Source organism: Pantherophis guttatus, chromosome 2 (genome assembly GCF_059756535.1).
Source record: "Pantherophis guttatus breed Tessera chromosome 2, ASM5975653v1, whole genome shotgun sequence".
Classification (NCBI taxonomy): Eukaryota; Metazoa; Chordata; class Lepidosauria; order Squamata; family Colubridae; genus Pantherophis; species Pantherophis guttatus.
Genome location: NC_142064.1, coordinates 253,420,381 through 253,440,981, shown reverse-complemented (window position 1 = coordinate 253,440,981; position 20,601 = coordinate 253,420,381). Strand labels below are relative to the sequence as shown.

Below are 20,601 nucleotides of genomic sequence, written 5' to 3'. Positions count from 1 at the left end.
GCCCTGACTTTAGCTTTGGTGGGGTGGATGCCGGTGCCATCTATGAGATAGCCCAGGAACTCGACCTCCTGGACCCCAATGATGCATTTGTCCCTCCTCACTCTCAAACCCTTCTCCTTGAAGCGCTGCAAAACTTGTTTAAGTCGCTCAAGCAGCTGGGTTTTAGAGTGCCCGGAGATCAACACATCATCAAAGTACGGCACCACCCCTGGAATGCCTTGGAGAAGGCGTTCCATCATTGATTGAAAAATGCCTGGGGCTGCGCTGACTCCAAATTGGAGGCGGTTGCACTTAAATGCGCCCCTATGGGTGACAATCGTTTGCGCCTCCGCAGTTTTTTCATCCACTGGCAATTGCTGGTAAGCCTGGGCCAGGTCCAGTTTTGCGAATATTGTCCCACTCCCAAGTGAATGCAGCAGATGTTGCACCACTGGAACTGGGTATGCGCTCTGCGAAAGGGCCTTATTAATCGAACATTTATAGTCGGCGCAGATGCGCACAGATCCATCATGCTTCATGGGGGTCACAATGGGTGTCTCCCATGCTGCATGATCGATCGGTTCCAACACGCCCTGGGCTATCAGCTTATCTAGCTGAGCATCTACTTTGGGCCTCAGGGCAAACGGAACTCTGCGGGGCTTAAGCCTAATGGGGGTAATTGTCTTATCAAGATTAAAGGAAACGGGCTTCCCCACAAATTTCTCCAGCTTACCGTCGAAGACTTCCTTGAACTCTTCGAGGAGGGTGTCGAGTTCATCCTGACGAATTTGGTTAACCCCTACTATCCCGAGCCCTAGTGGCTTGAACCACTCCATGCCTAGCAGGGTTGGGCGGTCGTGCTCGACGATGGTGATGGGGAGGTTGCCTTGGAATTCTTGGTAAGACACGTGGAGCGAGGCTCTTCCCAGGACTCCGATGTGGTTTCCTCCGAAGTCCACCAGCCTGGAGCGCAGGGGTCTCAGGTCCCTCTTGCGGACGTCTGGCTTGATGCGTTTTAAGTTTTTCCAATCCATGATTGAGTAGATGGAGCCAGAGTCTACTTCCATGGAGCATGGGGTCCCTTCGAACAGCACGGTCGCGTGGCACTTGGTGGCGGTGTCGTCGTCGTTGGAGAGGTGTATTGTGGTTTGGTGTATTGCTCTCCTCCGGGTCCCGTCGCTCTCGCCCCGTCTGTATTGGTAGGAGGACCGTTTGGATGCCCTCATGTTGTCCTCCCCGTTTTCGCGAGGGCGGTGGCTGGAGGGCTCTGGGGCTGGTTCCTCAGCTCTGCATGCCTCTGCAATGTGCCCTCTCCTGTTGCAACGCCGGCAGGTTGCGTCTCTCCATTTGCAGCTGGCTCTGGCGTGGTCCCCTCTGCAGCTGGCGCAGCGCTCCCCCTTGTAACTTTTTTGGGCGGTTTCCTGCCTTGGGGGTCTGGATACCTTGTGTACGGTGGATTCCTCCTCCAACTCTGATCCAGCTGTGGAATCCTCAGTTGATGATTGCGTTGTGGAGCGAATCTTGTGGATTCCCTTTACTCTGCTTACTGCGGCAGCCGCTTTCTCCGAGATTTCGGATGCGGTGGCTTCCTCCACCACATCCTTGAGCACGAGTTTCTTCCTGCTCAGGAATTTCTTTTGCAGGCCTCTGTCCCTCATGCCGAAAACCACGCGGTCAGCGATGGCGTTGTCCACGTGGTCGAACTCACAGCTGGCTGCGATTTGGCACAGGGCGGCCACGAATTCTTTGATGGTCTCACCTTCCTTTTGATCTCTCTGATGGAAGGTGAAACGGTTCGCCACTGGTGTTCCAGTTGGGGCATAGTGCTCTTCCAGGATTTGCAGCAGGTCCGTCCATGGCACTTCTTCGATGTCTCGTGGTGCTACGAGATCGATTGCCATATCGAGGACTTCGGAGCCGCAGTTGGCCAAGAAGATGCCCTTTTTTCGGTCATCATCGGCATCCTGATGTTTCCTCTCAGGTATTGCCGAAATTTGACAACGTAGGATTTCCACTTGTCCTTCCCTGGGCAGAATGGAGCAAGGGCTGGCAAAGTGACTTCAGCTGATGCCATGCCTCTGGAAATCCCTACGAAGTGACTCAGTTGCTCAGTGACTTAGCTCTATGAGGTTGGCTTCGCGCCACGAGGTTCGTCGCTTGGTTCTAGTCCTTCGTCGCCAGTGTTAGATCGGCGCAGGGAAAGCAAGACGCGACCAGCTCTGGTCCAATTCAGTACTTTATTCAAGCACAGGAAAAAGACGAGCGGCTAGGCTGCCGGAGCTCTTTTATACGCTCCGGCAGGCTCAGCCGCCCAATGACAGCTCTTTGAATTTCCCGCCGGAGGATTAGCCAATCCCCAGCGGGTGCCCATATAAGGACATAACAATAATCCTACCTTTGTTCAGACCCTGCTGCAGGGAAATTGTTATGAATAGAGCTAGCTATCTCTTTATCTCTTAAGTACTGGCATCTGCAGTTTGCTATTAAGAAAGGTGGGGGCTGCTTTTCAAGAGAATGTTTCTCCATTTCTCATCCAGGGAAATATAATATTCTGCCTTTTTAATATTTCCTAAAATATTTCATTCTTCTAGGAGAGGGGTGGGTGCTAAATTTCTACAACTGGAAACTGGAAAAGACAAAACTGGTTTGACATGTTATCTTTGATTGAATTGGCATATAACAACCTGTGCTCTTACTCAGACTTTCTGACTGCCAATGGCTTTTGTCTCATCTCTCCTTTCCCACTTTGATTCTATGAACGCCCACTTTTTCACAAGTACTTCAAACAGTGCAGCTATTTCCTCAAAGAATAGAATAGAATAACTGGGTTGGAAGGGACTTTAGAGGTCTTCTAGTCCAACCCCCTGCTTAGGCAGGAAACCCTACACCACTTCAGAGAAATGGTTATCTAATCTCTTCTTTAAAACTTCCAGTGTTGGAGCAGTCACAACTTCTGGAGGCAAGTTGTTCCACTGATTAATTGTTCTAACTGTCAGGAAATTTCTCCTTAGTTCTAAGTTGTTTCTCTCCTTGATTAGTTTCCACCCATTGCTTCTTGTTCTATCCTTAGGTGCTTTGGAGAATAGTTTTATTAATTAAATTAAATTATAATTAATTAAGTAAATAGTTTTATTAATTAATTTAAGAAATTAAAATGTATGTAGCTTTGTGGATTGGCATTAGTTCTAAGGGGCCCAAGTGCCTCACTCTGGTAATTTGCAGGCTTTGGGATTAATAGAACGATAGTTTCAAACTTCTGCAGTTGCTGGAAATGTCTTTGGAGAGTTTTCCACCATTTACCTGATAGTCACAGAGGGGTAGAATAATGTTGAGGCATGGGAAGTCCTCCCAGGTCAGTCCCATAAGGACAAAATTGTGACATTGTTGAAAACACAGACTGTGTGATAGGGCTTTTCCTCTGGCCTGTCTAGCTGGCCAATCACATTAACTTTAATAATGCAAAGGCTGGAGGTAGAAGCCCATCTGATGGACTTGCTAGGGCATGAAAGCTTATTCTTGTATAATATTCTCTCCTGTATGTGTGCAGAGCCTGTGCTGACCCCTAGCGACTGCTTCAAAATTCCTGCACTTTTCTCTGCAAGACTTTTTCACTAGAAGATGGGAACCCACTGGTGACAGTAAAAAAACAACAGTTTTAAATAAAAACTAAACAAGGCGTCAAGAGTGTAGGAGGTGAAGACTGCAGTGTTTTTTTTATAAAAGCAGATTAACTTCATTAGAAATGAATATCAAATTATGAGGAGACATGGACATAGCAATAGCACTTACACTTATATTCCGCTTCACAGTGCTTTAAAGCCCTCTCTAAGCAGTTTACGGAGTCAGCCTATTGCCCCCAAACAATCTGGGTCCTCATTTTACCAACCTCGGAAGGATAGAAGGCTGAATCAAGCCAGTGACACTTGAATTGCCAAACTGCTGGCAGCCAGCAATCAGCAGAATTAGTCTGCAGTACTGCATTCTAACCACTGCGCCACCATGGCTCCTAATCCAATATAGTAGAGTCTACAGATTAATCCAGTATAGTATGTATGGTATGGTGAGATGTATGTGTGGTGTGTGGTGTATCATGTGTGGTGGGTATAGTGTGGTGAGGTGTCAGTGTGGCATGTGTGGTGAGGTGTGTGTATGGTGTGTATGTGGAGTAGTGCGATGTGTGGATAAACATTGGGAGTTTGGGATATGGGAATGTAATGGAGGTGGTTTCAGTAGACAGTAGCTAAGGGGAAAAAAAGTTGAAAAGCTCAACTCTTAATGCTATGAATTTCTGCTGGTGGGGCAACAGGTGGACCTATTTTTCCAAAGTATCTGGAACTGTCTGAGATCGAAACTGTTTTTACAGCACACGAGAAAACATCTCTAATTAAATGGATCATGTCCTAATTTAAGCATCCTGCCTAAACTGGTTTCTCCATATCAGGATATATTAAAATGATTTTGATACCCAGAATACCAAACCTGTCCGTTTATTAGATTTAAGGATCTCAGTCCTATGAAAAAGATATGTGAGTCATTAGGTTATAGCAAAATTTGGCAGAATTCTTGTTTCCTTTATTTGTTTTTCCATATTGCGTCATGTTCTGGCATTGTTGTGAAAATAAAGGGATTTTTATCCTAAGAATTCAGACAGTATTTATCAAGAGGTACTTTTTGAGGGAGCTGGATTCACTAAAAGCCTGTCTCAAATCAAGATGTAACAAATTACTCCTAGCAATTTATTATTTTAACAGCAAAAGTGATGTGGGTTTTAGTTGTCTCCTTATTTGTCTCCCAAGGTCCCACCAGTCAGTCTCTGAAAGGACAATGGATGCTTCTGGAAGATTCTCTGGTGCAGCTTGTCATCATTTGCCCAGGCTTTAAAGAGAGTCTTGATTGATTCCTGAGAGAAATAAACATACAACCGTTATTCTGAAGCCAACAAAATGGTAGTTAGGTTTTCAAATGGTGCCTTGAGATATGGATGCCATTTTCAAAGAGGTTCAACCTAAGTGGCAGCCTTCATAGTAGGCCAGTTCAAGACACAGGCAAAGCAGAGATTACAGGATGCTCTTCTTTGTAGTAAGGTAGAATAAGAGAATTTTTATTTATTTTTGTTTATTATATGTATCTCACCTTTATTATTTTTTACAAATAACCCAAGGTGGAGAACATACCCCACACTCCTTTCTCCTCCTATTTTCCCAACAACAACAATCCTGTGAGGTAAGTTGGTCTGAGAGAGAGTAACTAGCCTAAAATCAGCCTATTTATTATAAGGGGAACACAGAGTACCTTAGATGGGTTCTTGAGATTAAAGCGCCAGGCTAAAAGTTACAAGACTGTGAGTTCTATTCGTAACTTTCTGGCTTTCATGGCTTAGGTAGGATTAGAACTCCTGATGTCTAGCCAGGTGCCATAACCTTAACCTTAAAGGTCCACCTAAGGTGCTCTGTATTCCCCTTATACTAAACATGGAGGGGTTTGTGGAATCAAAATGCTGGACCCAAAGCACGTAATCAAGGCTTGCTGCAGTATTTACTGTTTTTGTTTGTGTGCACTGGAGAAATTCCCTTGAGAAAATAGTGGGAGGAACTCTTGCAGAGAAAAGGATGCTGTCAGGCTTGTCCCAACTTGGATGTTTAGGAAAGAAAGACCCTCGAATCCATTTGTAACAAAAGGGACACTTTTATTAAAGTCAAGTGTTAACAGCGCAAGAAAAGTTGGATCTGAGTATTCCTATGCAAAGCCTGCCTTTTCCCCTTCTCCAAGGTCCTCCCATCTTGACCAGTTTTAAGAGTCCAATAATATTAGGAGTTTTGGTAACAGCTTTAAGGTTTGGTGCTGCTTTGGTGGAATTTCCCATTCCATTCTCTTTTTTTTTTTTATTTACACTTTATTGATTTTTTAAGACAGATTAAATATAATAACAACTTTGTTTGACATCGGATTTGCAGTGTTTATACATATGTACATGAAAGAAATATCTGGTGTCTTTTATACTATACATTTCTAATTAATTTCTGCACCTTTAAACTCCTTCCTTAATTCTATCATTTATCCATTCGTACCATCTTCCCCACACAGTATCGTAATCTGAATTTTCATCATCACTTATTTCGTGCGTTAATTTACTTGTCTCTGCACACTCTAATATTTTGCTAATTATAAGGTCATCTGGTGGTAGGTCTTTCTTTTTCCAGTATTGAGCATATGCCAGTCTGGCAGCTGTAGTAATATGTATTAGGAGGTGGACCTTTTCCTTTCCATGCCCTTTCTTTACTATTCCCAGGAGAAATATTTCTGGAGTCAAGTCAATTTCTTCTTTGAGTATGTCTTTCAACCATCTCCGAATTTTGCTCCAGTATCTTTTTGCTTCGGGGCATGTCCACCACATGTGAAAGAAGGTGCCCTGCCCATGACCGCATTTCCAACAATTTGGGTGCACATTGGGAAACATCTTTGATAATCTTGCAGGGGCTAAATGCCACCTATGGAGCATTTTATAATGATTTTCCTTATACGTGGCTGCTCTAGTTAATTTATAATTTTTATTCCACGCCTCTTCCCATTCATTAAAGTTCAAACTATGCCCAATGTTTCTCTCCCATGCTCTCAATTGGTTTCTAATTGTATCCTCATTTCTATCTTCATCCAGTAAATAATTATATAGCTTGGCCAGCGCTTTTTTCCCTGGTCCCATCAAGATTTTGTCCAATCCGTTATATCTCAATTCTATGCCAAATTCATCTTTATCTTTCTGGTATCTTGATTTTATTTGCAGGTAAGTCCACCAATCTAAAGTTATGCCTTGGTCTTTCAGAGCATCATTTGATTTGAGGTTTCCCCCTCCGTCAATGATATCTTTATATCTGCACAGTTTCTCCATTCCCCACCTGTTGGGGTAAATCAATGCCTCTACCGTAGAGAGCCAATTTGGAACTTTTGTATAGTGTCTCTGCCTGATCCCCGCCCACATTTGTATTAAGGAGTCCCTAATTTTATGCCTGTGGAAATAGGTTTTCTTTTTCTTGTCTTTGTCCCATAAGTATGAATGCCACCCTCTCTGTAAATCGTGGCCTTCTAGCATTAGGATTCTCTTGTTCTCTAAGGTGATCCATTCCCTTATCCAAATCAACTTTGCTGCTCTGTAATACATTTCCCAATTCGGGAGACCAAATCCTCCCACGTTCCTTTTTTCCTGTAGAATTTTGAGTGAGATCCTCGATTTTTTTCCCTCCCAAACGAATTCCCTAATAATCTTATTTAATTCTAGGAAAAAAATTTTCTCTAAAATCACTGGTAGATTTTGATATAAAAATAGGATCTTGGGGAGGATGTTCATCTTAATTGCCGCAATTTTGCCTATAAGTGACAATTTAATCTTTTTCCATCTATCCAAATCTTGTTTTAATTTTTTAATTAGTGGGGTATAATTATCGTCTCTTAGAGATGAGCACCTTTTGGTTAGCCAAATTCCTAGATATTTTATTTTTGGGACAACCTTTAGGCCCAAAGTTCCTTCTATCTCGTTCTTCTGCGCTTCCGTTATATTCTTAGTTAATATTTTGGTTTTAGATTTGTTCAGTTTAAAGCCAGCCACCTCTCCATATTTACTCAATTCCTCTAGTACTTTTTGTCCTGATGTTAATGGGTCTTCTAGTATTAGTGCCACGTCATCCGCAAAGGCTTGTGTTTTATAGGTCTCATTTCTAATTTTTAGGCCTTTAATTTCCTTGTTATTTCTAATCTTACGTAGCAGAACTTCTAGAGCCAAAATGAATAACAGCGGTGACAAGGGGCAACCCTGCCTTACTCCCTTTCTGATTTGGAATGTTCTTGTCCTGTCTCCATTAACTAAGATGCTCGCCCTCTGATTGTCATAAATGGTCTTTATCATCTTTTCGAAGTTTTGCCCGAATCCCATTATTTTAATTTGTTTGGTCATAAAATTCCAATTTAAATTGTCGAATGCCTTTTGGGCATCCAAGAAAACTAAGGCCAACTGCTTTTCTGGGTGTTCTTCATAGTATTCTAGAATGTCTAATACAATTCTCAAATTGTCCCTAATTTGTCGCCCCGGAAGAAATCCATTTTGGTCTTTATGAATCCAGTTATTTAATATTTTTTTGGTTCTTTCTGCCATTATACACATGAATAATTTGTAATCAGTGTTTAGGAGCGAAATCGGTCTGTAATTTTGGATTTTTTGGGAATCGGCACCTTCTTTCGGCAGGAGTGTGACATGTGCTTCCCTCCATGAATCAGGAATTTTTGAGCCCGTCAAAACTTCATTAAAGATTTCCATTAGTTTGGGTTGTAAAATTTCTTCCAATTTTTTGTATATTTCTCCCGGGAATCCATCCGGGCCTGGTGATTTGTTGTTTTTGAGTTTGGAGAGGGCTTTTTTAAATTCTTCAATTGTTATCTTCGCGTTTAACATCTCCTTCTCTTCCTCCGTTATTTTTGGGAGCTCCGCGTTTGCCAAGTATTGGTCTATTTTTTCTTCCGAGGCCTCCTCTTCTTTATACAAGGATTCATAGTACTCTCTCGCTCTTTCCAATTTGTCTTCTTCTTTATTTAGAGGGTTTCCCTTAGCATCTTCTAGTATCTGAATTGTCGCTTTTTCCTTTTCCTTTTTTAATTTATATGCCAGCCACCTGCCCGATTTGTTGGCATTCTCAAAATAGTACTGCTTTGTTCTTTTTATGTTTTGGGCTAGCTCCTCTTGCTCTAGGATGTTTAATTTATGTCTCCACACCAGCCAATTTTCTTTTGCTACAGTATCTCCGGGTGTTTTTTGGAGTTTCCTTTCTGCTTCATCTAAATGCTTAATAAGATCTTCCCGGGATTTCCTTTTTAATTTATTTTTATATGCAGTGTATGATATTATTACCCCTCTTAGATAGGCCTTCATTGTGTCCCATACTATTTCACGGGGTGTCCCTTGATTCTCATTTTCCATAAAAAAGGTCTTTATTTCTCCTTTCAATTTTTCTACACACTCTTTGTCGCCGAGTAAATTTGTGTTGAGCCTCCATCTCTGTTGTTTCTTTCTCTTTGTGATTCTCCATTTTATTTCTAGGGGGTTGTGGTCAGCCCAAATATTTGGGCTAATTTCTGCTGTCTCTATTTTTAATCCCAACGACCTGGTGACCCAAGCCATGTCTATTCTCGACCATGATTTTTGCGGATTAGAATAGAATGTATACTGTCTTTCACTTGGATGCAAGGTTCGCCATATATCAATTAAACTCATTTCCTCCACCAAATCGAAAAAAGCTTTTGGTAAGGTCGCCCTTTTATTTTTGTTCATTTTATTACTTTTATAGTCATTGTCTGGGTCTATGATTCCGTTGAAATCTCCTATCATACAAAGTTCATTGTATTCCATTTTCCCTATTTGTTCGCGAAGCTTTTGGAAATATTCTCCTTGTTTTTTATTTGGGGCGTAAATGCCCACAAGTAATATTTTAATGTTTTCTCTCGTAATTTCGACCATGAGGGTTCTTCCCTTTGTGTCATTATATTTCAATTCTGCTTCAATTCCTTTTTTAACATAGATTACTACCCCTCTCTTCCTTTTTTCAGCTAATGAGGTAAATAGTTTACCATATTTCTTAAACTCCAAACGTTTACCCTCATCCTTTTTTATGTGGACCTCCTGTAAACAGATTATATCCATATTTTGTTTTGCTAATTTTGTAAGTGTTAATTTCCTCTTTTTACTATCGTTTAATCCATTAACGTTTACTGAAATTAATTTCAAGTCATTCATTCTTGTTTTCCTTGCTCGGTCTTAGTTCTTATTTAGTCTTACGGCTCTTACTGGTCTTATTATTTTTTTTTCCTTGGCTTCTTCTTCGGTCTTTTTCTCCTCCGCGGTTCCTTCCTCTTCTAAATTTGTCACCTCTACTTCCTCCTTACTGTTCTGTTCTTCTTCTGCACCCCTTAACTGATCAAGGAAGTCTTGTGCTGTGCTCAAGCTATCAATTTTTATTTTTCTCCCCTGCCAGGTGATTAACATCCCCTCCGGTAAGAGCCATCTAAATAATATATTTCTTTTGTTCAATTGCACAGCCAAAAATCTGTAATCCTTTCTCACCTCCCTCACTCTTCTTGGAATCTGTTTTAATATTATCACTTCTTTTCCTCTGTAAGTTATTTGTCCGTCTCTCGCCATACTGTATAGGTTGTCTTTTACTTTCTTTCTCGTGAACCTGATGTGGACTTCTCTGGGGAGCCTATTCCTCCTCGCGTAGTTTGTTTGGACTCTATAGACGTCGTCCAATTCTCTGATGATCTCACATTTATCTTGTTGAAGTACTTCTGCGATTAGTTCCGCCATCTTCTCTCCCAGATCCTCGTCTTTATCTTCTTCCACATTTTGAAAACGCAGGTAAAACGACGCCCTGTCCATCTCTAATTGTATTAACGAATCTTCTAATTCCTTATTTTGCATCGTCAGTGTCTGGTCTACCATGTCCAGCTTCTTCTCATTTAGTTCTATTTTTTGCTCCGCCTTCTGGATTCTTTGTTCATTGTTAGAAATTGAGACTTGGATCTCATTCATCTTCTGGTCCAGTAGGTGGATATCTGTTTTCAGTTCGGTGTGATTGCTGGACATTTTTTCCTGCATGGCCATCATCGTTTCTTGAATTAATGTCAATGTTGACTGCACTGTTAATAATGTTGGTGTTGCTATGGCCTTATCCGTTTTTGGTAATCCTTCCATTGGCTTTTGGGTAGCCGGGGAGGTCATGGATATAGTGGGATTTGAAGGGGTCTTTTTCCCTGTTTTCAGAATTGTTGATGACATGCTCGTCATTTCTTTCAGGATTATTTTTTGTTCGTTGATTATTTTCTCGATATTTCTCCAAATTTTCATACACTAGTTGTCACCTTTTTTTTTTTTTTTCTATGCTTCTTCAAGGTATGGAGAGAGATTAATTATCAATTAATGTCAAATTATCAATCTATATCTCTTTCAGACAGTACTCTTAAATGTATTTTTCAATCAAAATCAATCTATCAATCTATATCTATATCACTTCCAATCAATATTTATGATCTATAATTAATTTGTAGTCACTTGATATAATAGCAAATAATTAATTGATAGGGGTTTGTTTCTATTTGTTAATAATTAATTAATTTATAGTTAATTCGAGTCTTAATAATTTAAGTCACTATAACGCACTGACTCCTAAATAGGTCTATAATCTATAACTAAAATTCTTATTTTTTAAATTACTATATAGCTATTTACCAATAGATAACTTAATATATATAAATATGGCAATTCTAATATAATAATATGTCAAATTAAATATATAGGAATAGTGTCAATACAAATATATATGAGTAAATATATGTATATGCGATTAAATAATTAATTAATTAAATAAATATAAATCTAATGGACTCTATAAAAAAGTATCTTATATATAAGCAGGATCAGAACTTAATTACTATAAAGATTTACAGTTCTTATTGATAAAAATATTATTAAGCAAAGGATCAGAGTTGTTATAGAAAAAGGTTTCAGAGAGAAAGGGGAAAAAAAAGGGGGGGAAAAAGGGGGGGGAATAGAAAATGTCCAGATTTTAATTTAGGGCAGGCAAAGTTTTCCCAAACAAGTAATATTTTTCCTCGCTCAGCCACCAGTCTCCTCCAATCCTTTCTTCTTGCCGCGTTTACTTTGCCACTGTCAAAACTCTATGGTAAGTCTCGAAGCTAGATTGTCTCTATGTCTGTCCTTTTCAATTTGCTCTGTCAGGCTTCTTCGATGGCTGCACTTCCTGTTCTCAGGCACAGTTGGATAGAGTCCAATCTCCGACTTGATTAATCTTCTCTGCTATCCCCAGCAAACGAAACAAAAACGAGTTCTTCTGGATTCTTTAGGTTTCCTTGCTCCCTATGCCCACCGATCCTCCTTTTGCGCAGGCGATTTAGCGTCCTCGATTTCTTACTCTCAGCGCCGGCTTGTCGAGCTCTGTAGTTTTTCAGGCTGTTCACCAAACTCCGTCGCCGCCTTTTTCCACTCGAGCCCTTCTCGCCCGACTCCGCCGACCCCTTCCTGATGTTCGGTCTCACGTATGCAGGGAGGACACGTTTTAATCCCGACACTGCAGCCTCCGATCTTTCTTGCTTCCCATCTAGTTGTCGGCTACCACAGCTTCAGGTCAGCCATTGAAAGGCTGACTTCACGCGCGTCAGTTTGACAGAGTTGCCCGGTTATGCGAGAAGTGTTTGCGCTTCACTTTCTCGGTCCCCCGGCTCTCTCTATTGTCCGCGGGGCTCTCCAGGTCCCACGCCCCCGAAGGGATCCCCAAAACGCGGTGACAAAGGATGCTGAGGAGTGGAGATCACTCGCTCAGCACCATGTCGCTGCAGCTCGCCGACCGGAAGTCCCTTCCCATTCCATTCTCATGCTCCTGTTGTTGGAGCAGCCGGCCTGTTCCAGATTGACACTTCTGGTTTCTGTCATCCTGTCATCCCCCTTCCCTACGTCCCCATTCTCCCCCTCCCTGCCTTTTATGGCAGGATGCCAGCAAAGTAGGCTGAAGCATTACGATGGCAGACAGGACAGATTCACTCATATTTATACATTTCAAAATGGAGGGGGATTTTTATGCATGCATACACATTGGTAATTAATAACCTAACTGATCTCAAGTTACTTCCTGTCCTTCTGTTACCTACAGAGGATAATGGTCTTCGTTAGAAGAAATATTTGCATCTTGAGATTCAGGGGTGCCTATGGGAATGTTCTGATAATATTTATCACTGGGCTACAAAGACACATTCCCATTCTCCATTTGTCTATTAAATAGTCTCATTCATATGAAAACTGATTTCCCGCACAAGCTGAGTTTCATTCTCATGCTTTCTCTTTCTCAGCACTGCGTAATCTTCTCTGTAAGTTATTCTTGGTGGCTCATTCCTTCCTTCCCTATGCCCAAAAAATGTATTTGTTGATTTGTTTATGCTGAGATCAAGAGGTTTCTCCAGGTTCCTCTTCCACAAAGGCCATTGGCAATGGCTTGGAGAGCTTCCATTTCACACAGCGAGGCTGAGCCACAAAAGTGCTACTTAAAAATTGTTTGGAATGCCAGTGTGAAACTATGATTTAGAAAGAAGTCTAGTCCCCTTCTGAAATCATCCAACTTGATCCCATTTGAAGGCTGTTACTATAACCAAGCCCTGAATTCCTACCTGCTGTCTTCTTCCTAGTCCGATGAAACAGAATCACCTTCGGACTTCTCTGCAGAACAAATAAAAACAAAATATCAAGATAAGGTGTACATCTTATCACTAAAGAATCTGAATCTAGAAGTAGGATTCTGAGGATTCCATGATTTATGGCATAATATATATTTATTAAATATATATCAAAACATTATTGTTCATCACATGGTCAGCCAGATGTTTAGACTGGATTTGACATTTTTGTCCACCTACTCAGTTCTTTCCAAAAAACTGGAATGGGCAGATATTTTTTATTTTTTTATCATTGCAGGATGCAATCTGTTCCAAATAAAGCTGCCTTTTGCAATTGACCGAGAGGGATTTTGTCAATGCCGATCGTAGTCAAGAGGTGATCCAGAGGTTTTGGGATTCATTATTGTTGTTGTTGTTGTTATTGTTGTTATGTTTATGTGAGCAACTAAGGCTTACTTAGAGGACATTACTAGAGTTAGTCCCAAGTTTTGGGACGTCATGAAATATGCTTCCTCTACAAAATTTATCACTAGCATTACAAAATTGCCCAGTGTAAAATCAAATGAATATGTTTCAGCAAAGAGTGGCAATAAAATCAATTTTTAGAAATTGCTCTATGAATGAGATGGGTGATCTCTATATTTGATATATAAATGATTTTTAAAAACATATTTTTCATCAACCACTACTCCCTTCCAAAGGCAGAACTAATAGCTGAACTTACGTGTCTCTTCAGCCTTTGAAAAAAGACTCTTTAAAAAATCACAGTGCTCTATCACCTTTTCCTGGAATGGCTCAGTATTAAGAAGGAAGAAATTCTGCTCTGTGGCATTATAGAGTGCCCACTCATCCTTGCTGGCTGCTAACCCAGTGGGATTCCTAAGGAGGAAGAAAAGGACATTGATGGAAACTAATCAAGGTATGACTTAAGCGGAGTACACAAAATTATCTGCTTCAACCGCAATAATACACGAGCACATAATAGATACAAACTTAAGGTAAACTGCTCCAAACTCGATTGCAGAAAATACAACATCAGCAACAGAGTGGTCAATGCCTGGAATGCACTAGCTGACTCTGTGGTTTCTTCCCCAAACCCCCAAAACTTTAACCTTAGACTGTCTACTGGTGACCTCACCCCATTTCTAAGAGGTCTGTAAGGGGCGTGCGTAAGGGCACCAGCGTGCCTACCATCCCTGTCCTACTGTCCCCATTTATTTGTATCCTTATCCTGTATTCATAATCATGTTTATACTTATATCTGTTATCTTATACGTGTTTGACAAATAAATAAATAAATAAATAAAAATAAATATAAATAAATAAATAAAGAACCTACCTAGAAATAAGGAGAAATTTCCTGACAGTGAGAACAATTGATCAGTGGAACAGTTTGCCTTCAGAAGCTATGAGTGCTTCATCGCTGGAGGTTTTTAAGAAGAGATTAGGCAGCCACTTGTCCAGAATGGAATAAGGTCTCCTGCTGGAGCAGGAGGTTGGATTAGAAGACCTCCAAGGTCCCTACCAACTCTGTTATTCTGATTTAGCTCTTTTCCAAAGAGACTGGTTTTGACTTGAGAAACTACAGCCAAGAGGAACTCCCAAAGGGGACTTTGAGGGAGGGGTGGAGTTTGGTTTGGTGAAATCTCTTGTGTCTCCTCCTTGCTGATCCAAACCCAGGTCAGCTCCTCATAGACTCTTGGAACTGCCAGTCTCAATCCATTCCCCCATTCCTCACACCCTGGGCACCCTCCATCTTGTGAGTTTCCCCTTCACTACTTACTCCCTTGCAAGCCTTTGCTCTTTCTCTTAATGGTAGAGTAATACTCTGTTTCTTATCTCCCTTTTGCCTCCTTTATTCCACTTGGAGAAATAATGTACCCGGAATATGTGTGATACCACTGAACTCATAAAAGAACAATTATCTATAAATGACATTATTAAGAATCCTTAAAAATGTCAGGGCTCTTTCCAGTACAGGTAGTCCTTGACTTACAACTATTCATTTAACATCCATTCAAGGCTACAATGGAACTGAAAAAAGTGACTTAAAACTGGTCCTTGCACTTACAACTATTCCAGCATCCTCACGGTCACGTGATAAAAATTTGGCTGCTTGGCAACTAGCATGTATTTCCAATGGCTGCAATGTCCCAGGGTCACATGATCACCATTTGCAACCTTCCCAGCTGATTTTCAACAAGCAAAGTCAGTGGAGGAAACTGGATTCACATAATCATATATTGTATAAAAATTGCAGTGATTTGCTTAGTAACTGTGATAAGAAAGATTTAAAAATTGGGTATGATTCACTTAACAACTGTCTTGCTTAGCAACAGAAATTCTAATCCCAACTGTTGTTGTAAATCATGAACTATTTGTATTAACACAACCTGTAAACATATGCAAAGGAAGAGTGTGCCTTACTTTATGGCTTCGTTGCTTTAGATATAAGGTGCATTTGTTGAATGGAAAGACTTTCTTTGGATTTAAAATACAAATTTTTGAAGTAAAGTGAACCACTTACCCAGTTCTGGCAAACTCTGCCCAGTAGTGCATCATCTTACGGCTCAGCCTGGCTTCAGCCTCTGTGTATGTTTGATTGGCAGGCAGCGTTGATTCAAGGGTTCCAAAAACGTAAGAAACCTCAACACCGTGAGTTGCCCCAATCCATTCAGGCCAAACTGACCCTGAATGGCGATGTGCGAATAAATAGGCATATACAGGACTCCCAGTTTTCCTGATATTTCTTGTAGTTTCAGTCAATGGGCATGCAATGATCCGATCTGTATAGAAGTGGGACAGAGCAGAGCGGTATTGTGCTGGGCCGTGATTTCCTTCACTGTACCTCAGTGCAATAGTCCGAATAAAATCTTCAGTTGCATTTGGCACCAACAGCTGTATCCCTTTCAGAAGCTGCTCCTGGTTGATGAGATTGTGGGTGATGTTAGGGAAAACATAGTGGACAAATGAAGCTGCTTCATCAGAGGTTTCACCTATGAGGACTGGTTTGGCCTGAATTTGCCCCTCCTCCATGAGCTTTTCTGGCTCACCAAGCAAAAACTCCCCATCTGTGGTTGGCCTGAAGGGAAAACTGACAAGGAAGCCACCTTTGAAGAACAGAGATATTTCATGCCGAATAAATTCAGAAATATTTTTTGTTTGCAGGCAATGCACTATGCTGACAGTATTGTCCTTGGAACAACCTAGTAGATGAATAAATTCCAGTGATTTTTGTTTGGCTTCCTCAGGAGACCTCCAAGCCCAGAAGGCATTGGCTGTTCCACTCTGGATCACCGCTTGGGCAAAAAGGTCCTGGCTTTTTGGTGCGAGAAGATGGAGATTCACACAAGATCCTCCAGCACTGTGGCCCAAAATGGTGACCCGAGAAGGATCTCCCCCAAAGGCAGCTGCATTCTCTTTTACCCACTTCAGGGCCAGCTGTTGGTCCCATAAGCCTAGGTTCCCTGGAGCAGCTGGTGGCAAGTACAGAAAGCCCAGGGCTCCCAAGCGATAATTGATGGTGACCACAATGACATTCTCAGCAGCAGCCAAAGGTGCCCCGTTGAACAACTCCAGAGAAGATGTGCCCATTAAATATCCCCCTCCGTGTATCCAGACCAAAACAGGGACTGGTGAAGAAGGTTGTGGGTGTGGCACCCAGATGTTGAGGGAAAGGCAATCTTCTGACAGTGGTGTTTTAGGAGACCATATATCTGCTTCAGGGACATCCTGGAAAATAAATTGAGGACAGGAATCGCCAAAGCTGGTGGCTTCCAATGTTTGCTTCCATGGCGGATGTGGAAGAGGTTTCTGGAAACGCAACTTCCCCAGGGGAGGCTCAGCATAAGGAATGCCTAGATAGGCTGTCACAGACCCAAGGCCAGCCAGGACCTGCTTGCCCTTAATAGGGCCACTGCTGGTTATGACCTCTGTGTCCCCATTAGACGCAGAACTGGAGCCTAATGGAAAGGGAAGGAGGAGGAGGAGGAGGCAGCACAAGAGAGACGGGCATAGCAGACAAGGCATTGCAACAGTAGGACGAGTCGGTGGACCTGGAAAAAGTTACAACCAATATGAAATTATTTCACTTACTGTATAAGCCCACTTAATGACAATTCATAATTGATTTACTATGATGGTGGGACTCTGTTCTTGCTGAGGACACCAATGATGAGCAGGCACTGAGTTAGTCACCTTTGCCCTTCTCCATGATGTGTCTCCAAGGTTCCAGAAGAACCACTTAGAACTCAGGGTTACCAATCCCTTTGCTCAGCGAATGGACAGTTTTGACACAGAATTGCTAGTAGAATTTCTCCAGGGTTCCCAATACAATTTTGTTATATATTATTTTTGTTATGGATATTATATCTCTCTAATTTATTTCAAAATCCCGTTCTGGAACTTAGTGTACCAATCCCTATCTAGTAGATAATGGCTAAGATTTAACTGAAATAAATAACAATGTAAAATGACCTGAAATCAACATTTTTATTGCTCCAATCCTGTTTTAAATCAACAAATGTACAGTTGCATCTCTCTCACAAACACACATCCTTTTTTTTTTTTTAGTTCGGTATGAGATGTGATTTTTCATCTGGGACCAGCCTAATTGTAGACCATCATAGTTTTGGGCAGTATTCTTTAGTTTTCAACATCTGAAGAAATTTCCAGATTTTTTTTTTTTACTGAGCCATAAAACTGAAGTTGTTCAGTTGTAAACATTCCCAAAACCCTGTTAGCCTTTCAGAGGGCCTTGAAAATGTGGTTTTCCCAACAACCTTGGGAGCCTTGAGTAATGGTTATATTGTGTTTAGATTTTTCTCCCATCAGGTGGCTTTTATTTATTTCTTAAGCTTTTAATAGCTGTGTTGTACACATCATGTTCAGTGAGATGGATGGCCATATAAATCTGTTATTAAAGAAATTTTATTTTTATTTCTCACCTTTAAAAAGCCACCCATCTCACAAAAAGTGACTCTGGGTGGCATACATCCAGCAATAAAAATAAATGAAATAATTTCCACAGTACTGTAGTCCAGTGGTGAAATCTAAAATTTGTTACTACCGGTTCTGTGCCGTGATGGTGGGGGTAATGTGATTGGGTGTGCATGGCCAACTTTTTTTTTTTTTACTTTAAAACCATTTTTTCTACAACCTCTTTGGCTGAAGAGGTTGTAAAAAAAATGCTTTTAAAAGGCTCTGACGATCCTAGCTGAGCTGTGTGACCATCAGAGGCTTTTTTTTTTAACTTTTAAAAGCATTTTTTCGGCCAAAGAGGTTGTAGAAAAAATGCTTTTAAAAATAATTTTAAAAAAGCCTCTGATGATTGCGCAGCTCAGCTGGGCATTGGGGGTGGGTGGGGGTGGCAGGGATTTTTGCTACCGGTTCTCCGAACCACCCGCCTCTATCGCTATTGGATCAGGTGATCCGGTCCAAACCAGGAGCATTTCACCCCTGCTATAGTCCCTTCATACATAAATGCTAACTTTGATTTGTCTGAGATTCCCTTTTCTTGCCAGACTTGGTCAAACCACTGAAAATGAATAAACTTTGGATATTTCCCCTCTTAAATTTGCCCACAGTACAGGGAGTCCTCAACTTATGACCCATAATTAACTCCAAAATTTCCACTACTAAGCAAGACAATTGTTAAATGAGTTTTGACCCATTTTATGACCTTTCTTGCTACAGTTCTTAAGTGAATCACTGCAGTTGTTAACTTAATTAAATGATTGTTGAGTGAATCTGGCTTCCCCATTGACTTTGCTTGTCAGAAGGTTGCAAAAGGTGATCACATAACCTTGGGACACTGCAACCGTCATAACTACATGCCAGTTGCCAAGCATCCAACACTTAAAAAGAAGGCAGACAGAAGAAAATTGGACTCTTGCAAATTATTGGACTGGAAACCACTAATGCGCACATCTTGGAGGGCAAAAATAACAACCCAGGAGATTTGAGGCCCTGTCAAACTGAAACCTAGAATTATGAAGGTAAACCTGCCCACTTTTGGTTATGTTGTGCAATAAAATTCTTTAGGAAAAAACAGTTATGCTAAGAATGATTGGGTACACTTATAAAAGAGACCAGCAAAAACCTAGAAACATTAAACAAAGTTGTGAAGCATCAGAAATAAAATGGAGAGTGCTAATCTATAAAGGTTATAAAGCAATATTTCTCAGTCTTAGCAACTTTATGTTGTGTGGACTTCAACTCCCAGAATTCTGCGAGTTAAAGTCCACACATCTTAAAGTCACCAAGGTTGAGAAATAATGTTATAAAAAGTCAGGTACAACTGAAAAGATAAAGAGCACACTTTCAACTTCTCCTCTGAACCCAGTAACTCAGGTTTTCTAATCACCATGGGATTTCCTATTTTCTTTCACACAAAGGCTAGCCTCAGAAATATTTTTTTAGAACAGCTACATTCCCCAATCCAGAGGTGCCCAACCCCTGGGCTGTGACCTTGAGCCTTTCGAACCGGGCCATGGAGGTGGCACTCAAGCGAGCAGCATTCGTGTATGCCTACCGCACACACGGATTGTTCCTCTCTACACACAAACATGCCGATCCACAACTGAAAAGGTTGAGGAACTCTGCCCTAACCTTAACATTTTCCCATCCACACATGCTTTCCTCAGCAGGCACTCTAGGCTGCCTAACAAACATTTCTGTAGGTTTCCTGAAGAAGGCCTAACATTATTTGTCCTTGAGGAGCAAAATTCCAAAACTGAACTAATTGTCAGCTGTACAGCCAGCAATATTAGAGCAAAGCAAAGTAGAAATAAATACCTCCCGTGATGTATCCAGTACAATTGCACAAGTGCTTTAGGAAATGCAATTCTATTAGCAACTACCTAGAAAAATATCCCACTGATTTTTAATGGGTCTTATTACTAGTTAAAGATGGTGGAAATTTGCAAGCATATATCTGAACCTAGAAGAAATGGCAGCCCAGTATGGGCTTTATCTTCACTGCTTTTCTTTCCCACTCTTCTTTGTGTCTCAAACTCTAGCTGGCATTTCCTACTATGGCTGAAGAAATTGTTGTCTCTTTAGCCTGGAATAGAACTAACTAGCCTGAATAGAATTAACCAGCTTGAAAAAAACAAGAAATTCTAGTCCCTTTTCTGAAAAAAAAAAACTGTTTTTTAAAAAATATTCTGCAGACTTACTCACTTGTCAGATTTAACGGGACTATTTGTTATTCGAAAGAAGAAAGCAGCTTCCGAGATGACCAGGCTGTATCCTGCTCACACAAAAAAAATGATCATGAAAAGAGCAACTTTATATATTGCAGGAAGGTACATTGACCAACTGGATTCTGTCCACAAAGCGGGAGGAAGTTGCAAGTATTGGCAAAAGGCTCCAATATCAAAGAAATGGAAAAGCAGAGAA

The 20,601-nt window shown here is 41.0% G+C and overlaps 1 protein-coding gene across 2 annotated transcripts; it reads right to left on the bottom strand.

Annotated features, from left to right (window-relative positions):
• Window positions 1–4,518: 4,518 nt before the first annotated feature.
• On the bottom strand, window positions 4,519–20,477 carry LOC117660120 (cholinesterase-like). Of its 2 annotated transcripts, none has more exons than XM_060691133.2 (5): window positions 20,383–20,477; window positions 15,728–17,255; window positions 13,925–14,079; window positions 13,195–13,243; window positions 4,519–4,879 (listed from the first exon to the last, which is right to left on the bottom strand). In XM_060691133.2, the coding sequence occupies exons 2-4, from the start codon at window positions 17,227–17,229 to the stop codon at window positions 13,209–13,211; spliced, it is 1,692 nt and encodes a 563-aa protein (XP_060547116.2). In that variant the 5' UTR covers window positions 17,230–17,255; window positions 20,383–20,477; the 3' UTR covers window positions 4,519–4,879; window positions 13,195–13,208. The 2 variants fall into 2 exon arrangements, with proteins under 2 accessions (XP_060547116.2, XP_060547117.2); XM_060691134.2 differs by having other exon boundaries at window positions 20,379–20,474.
• Between the last annotated feature and the right edge of the window lie 124 nt (window positions 20,478–20,601).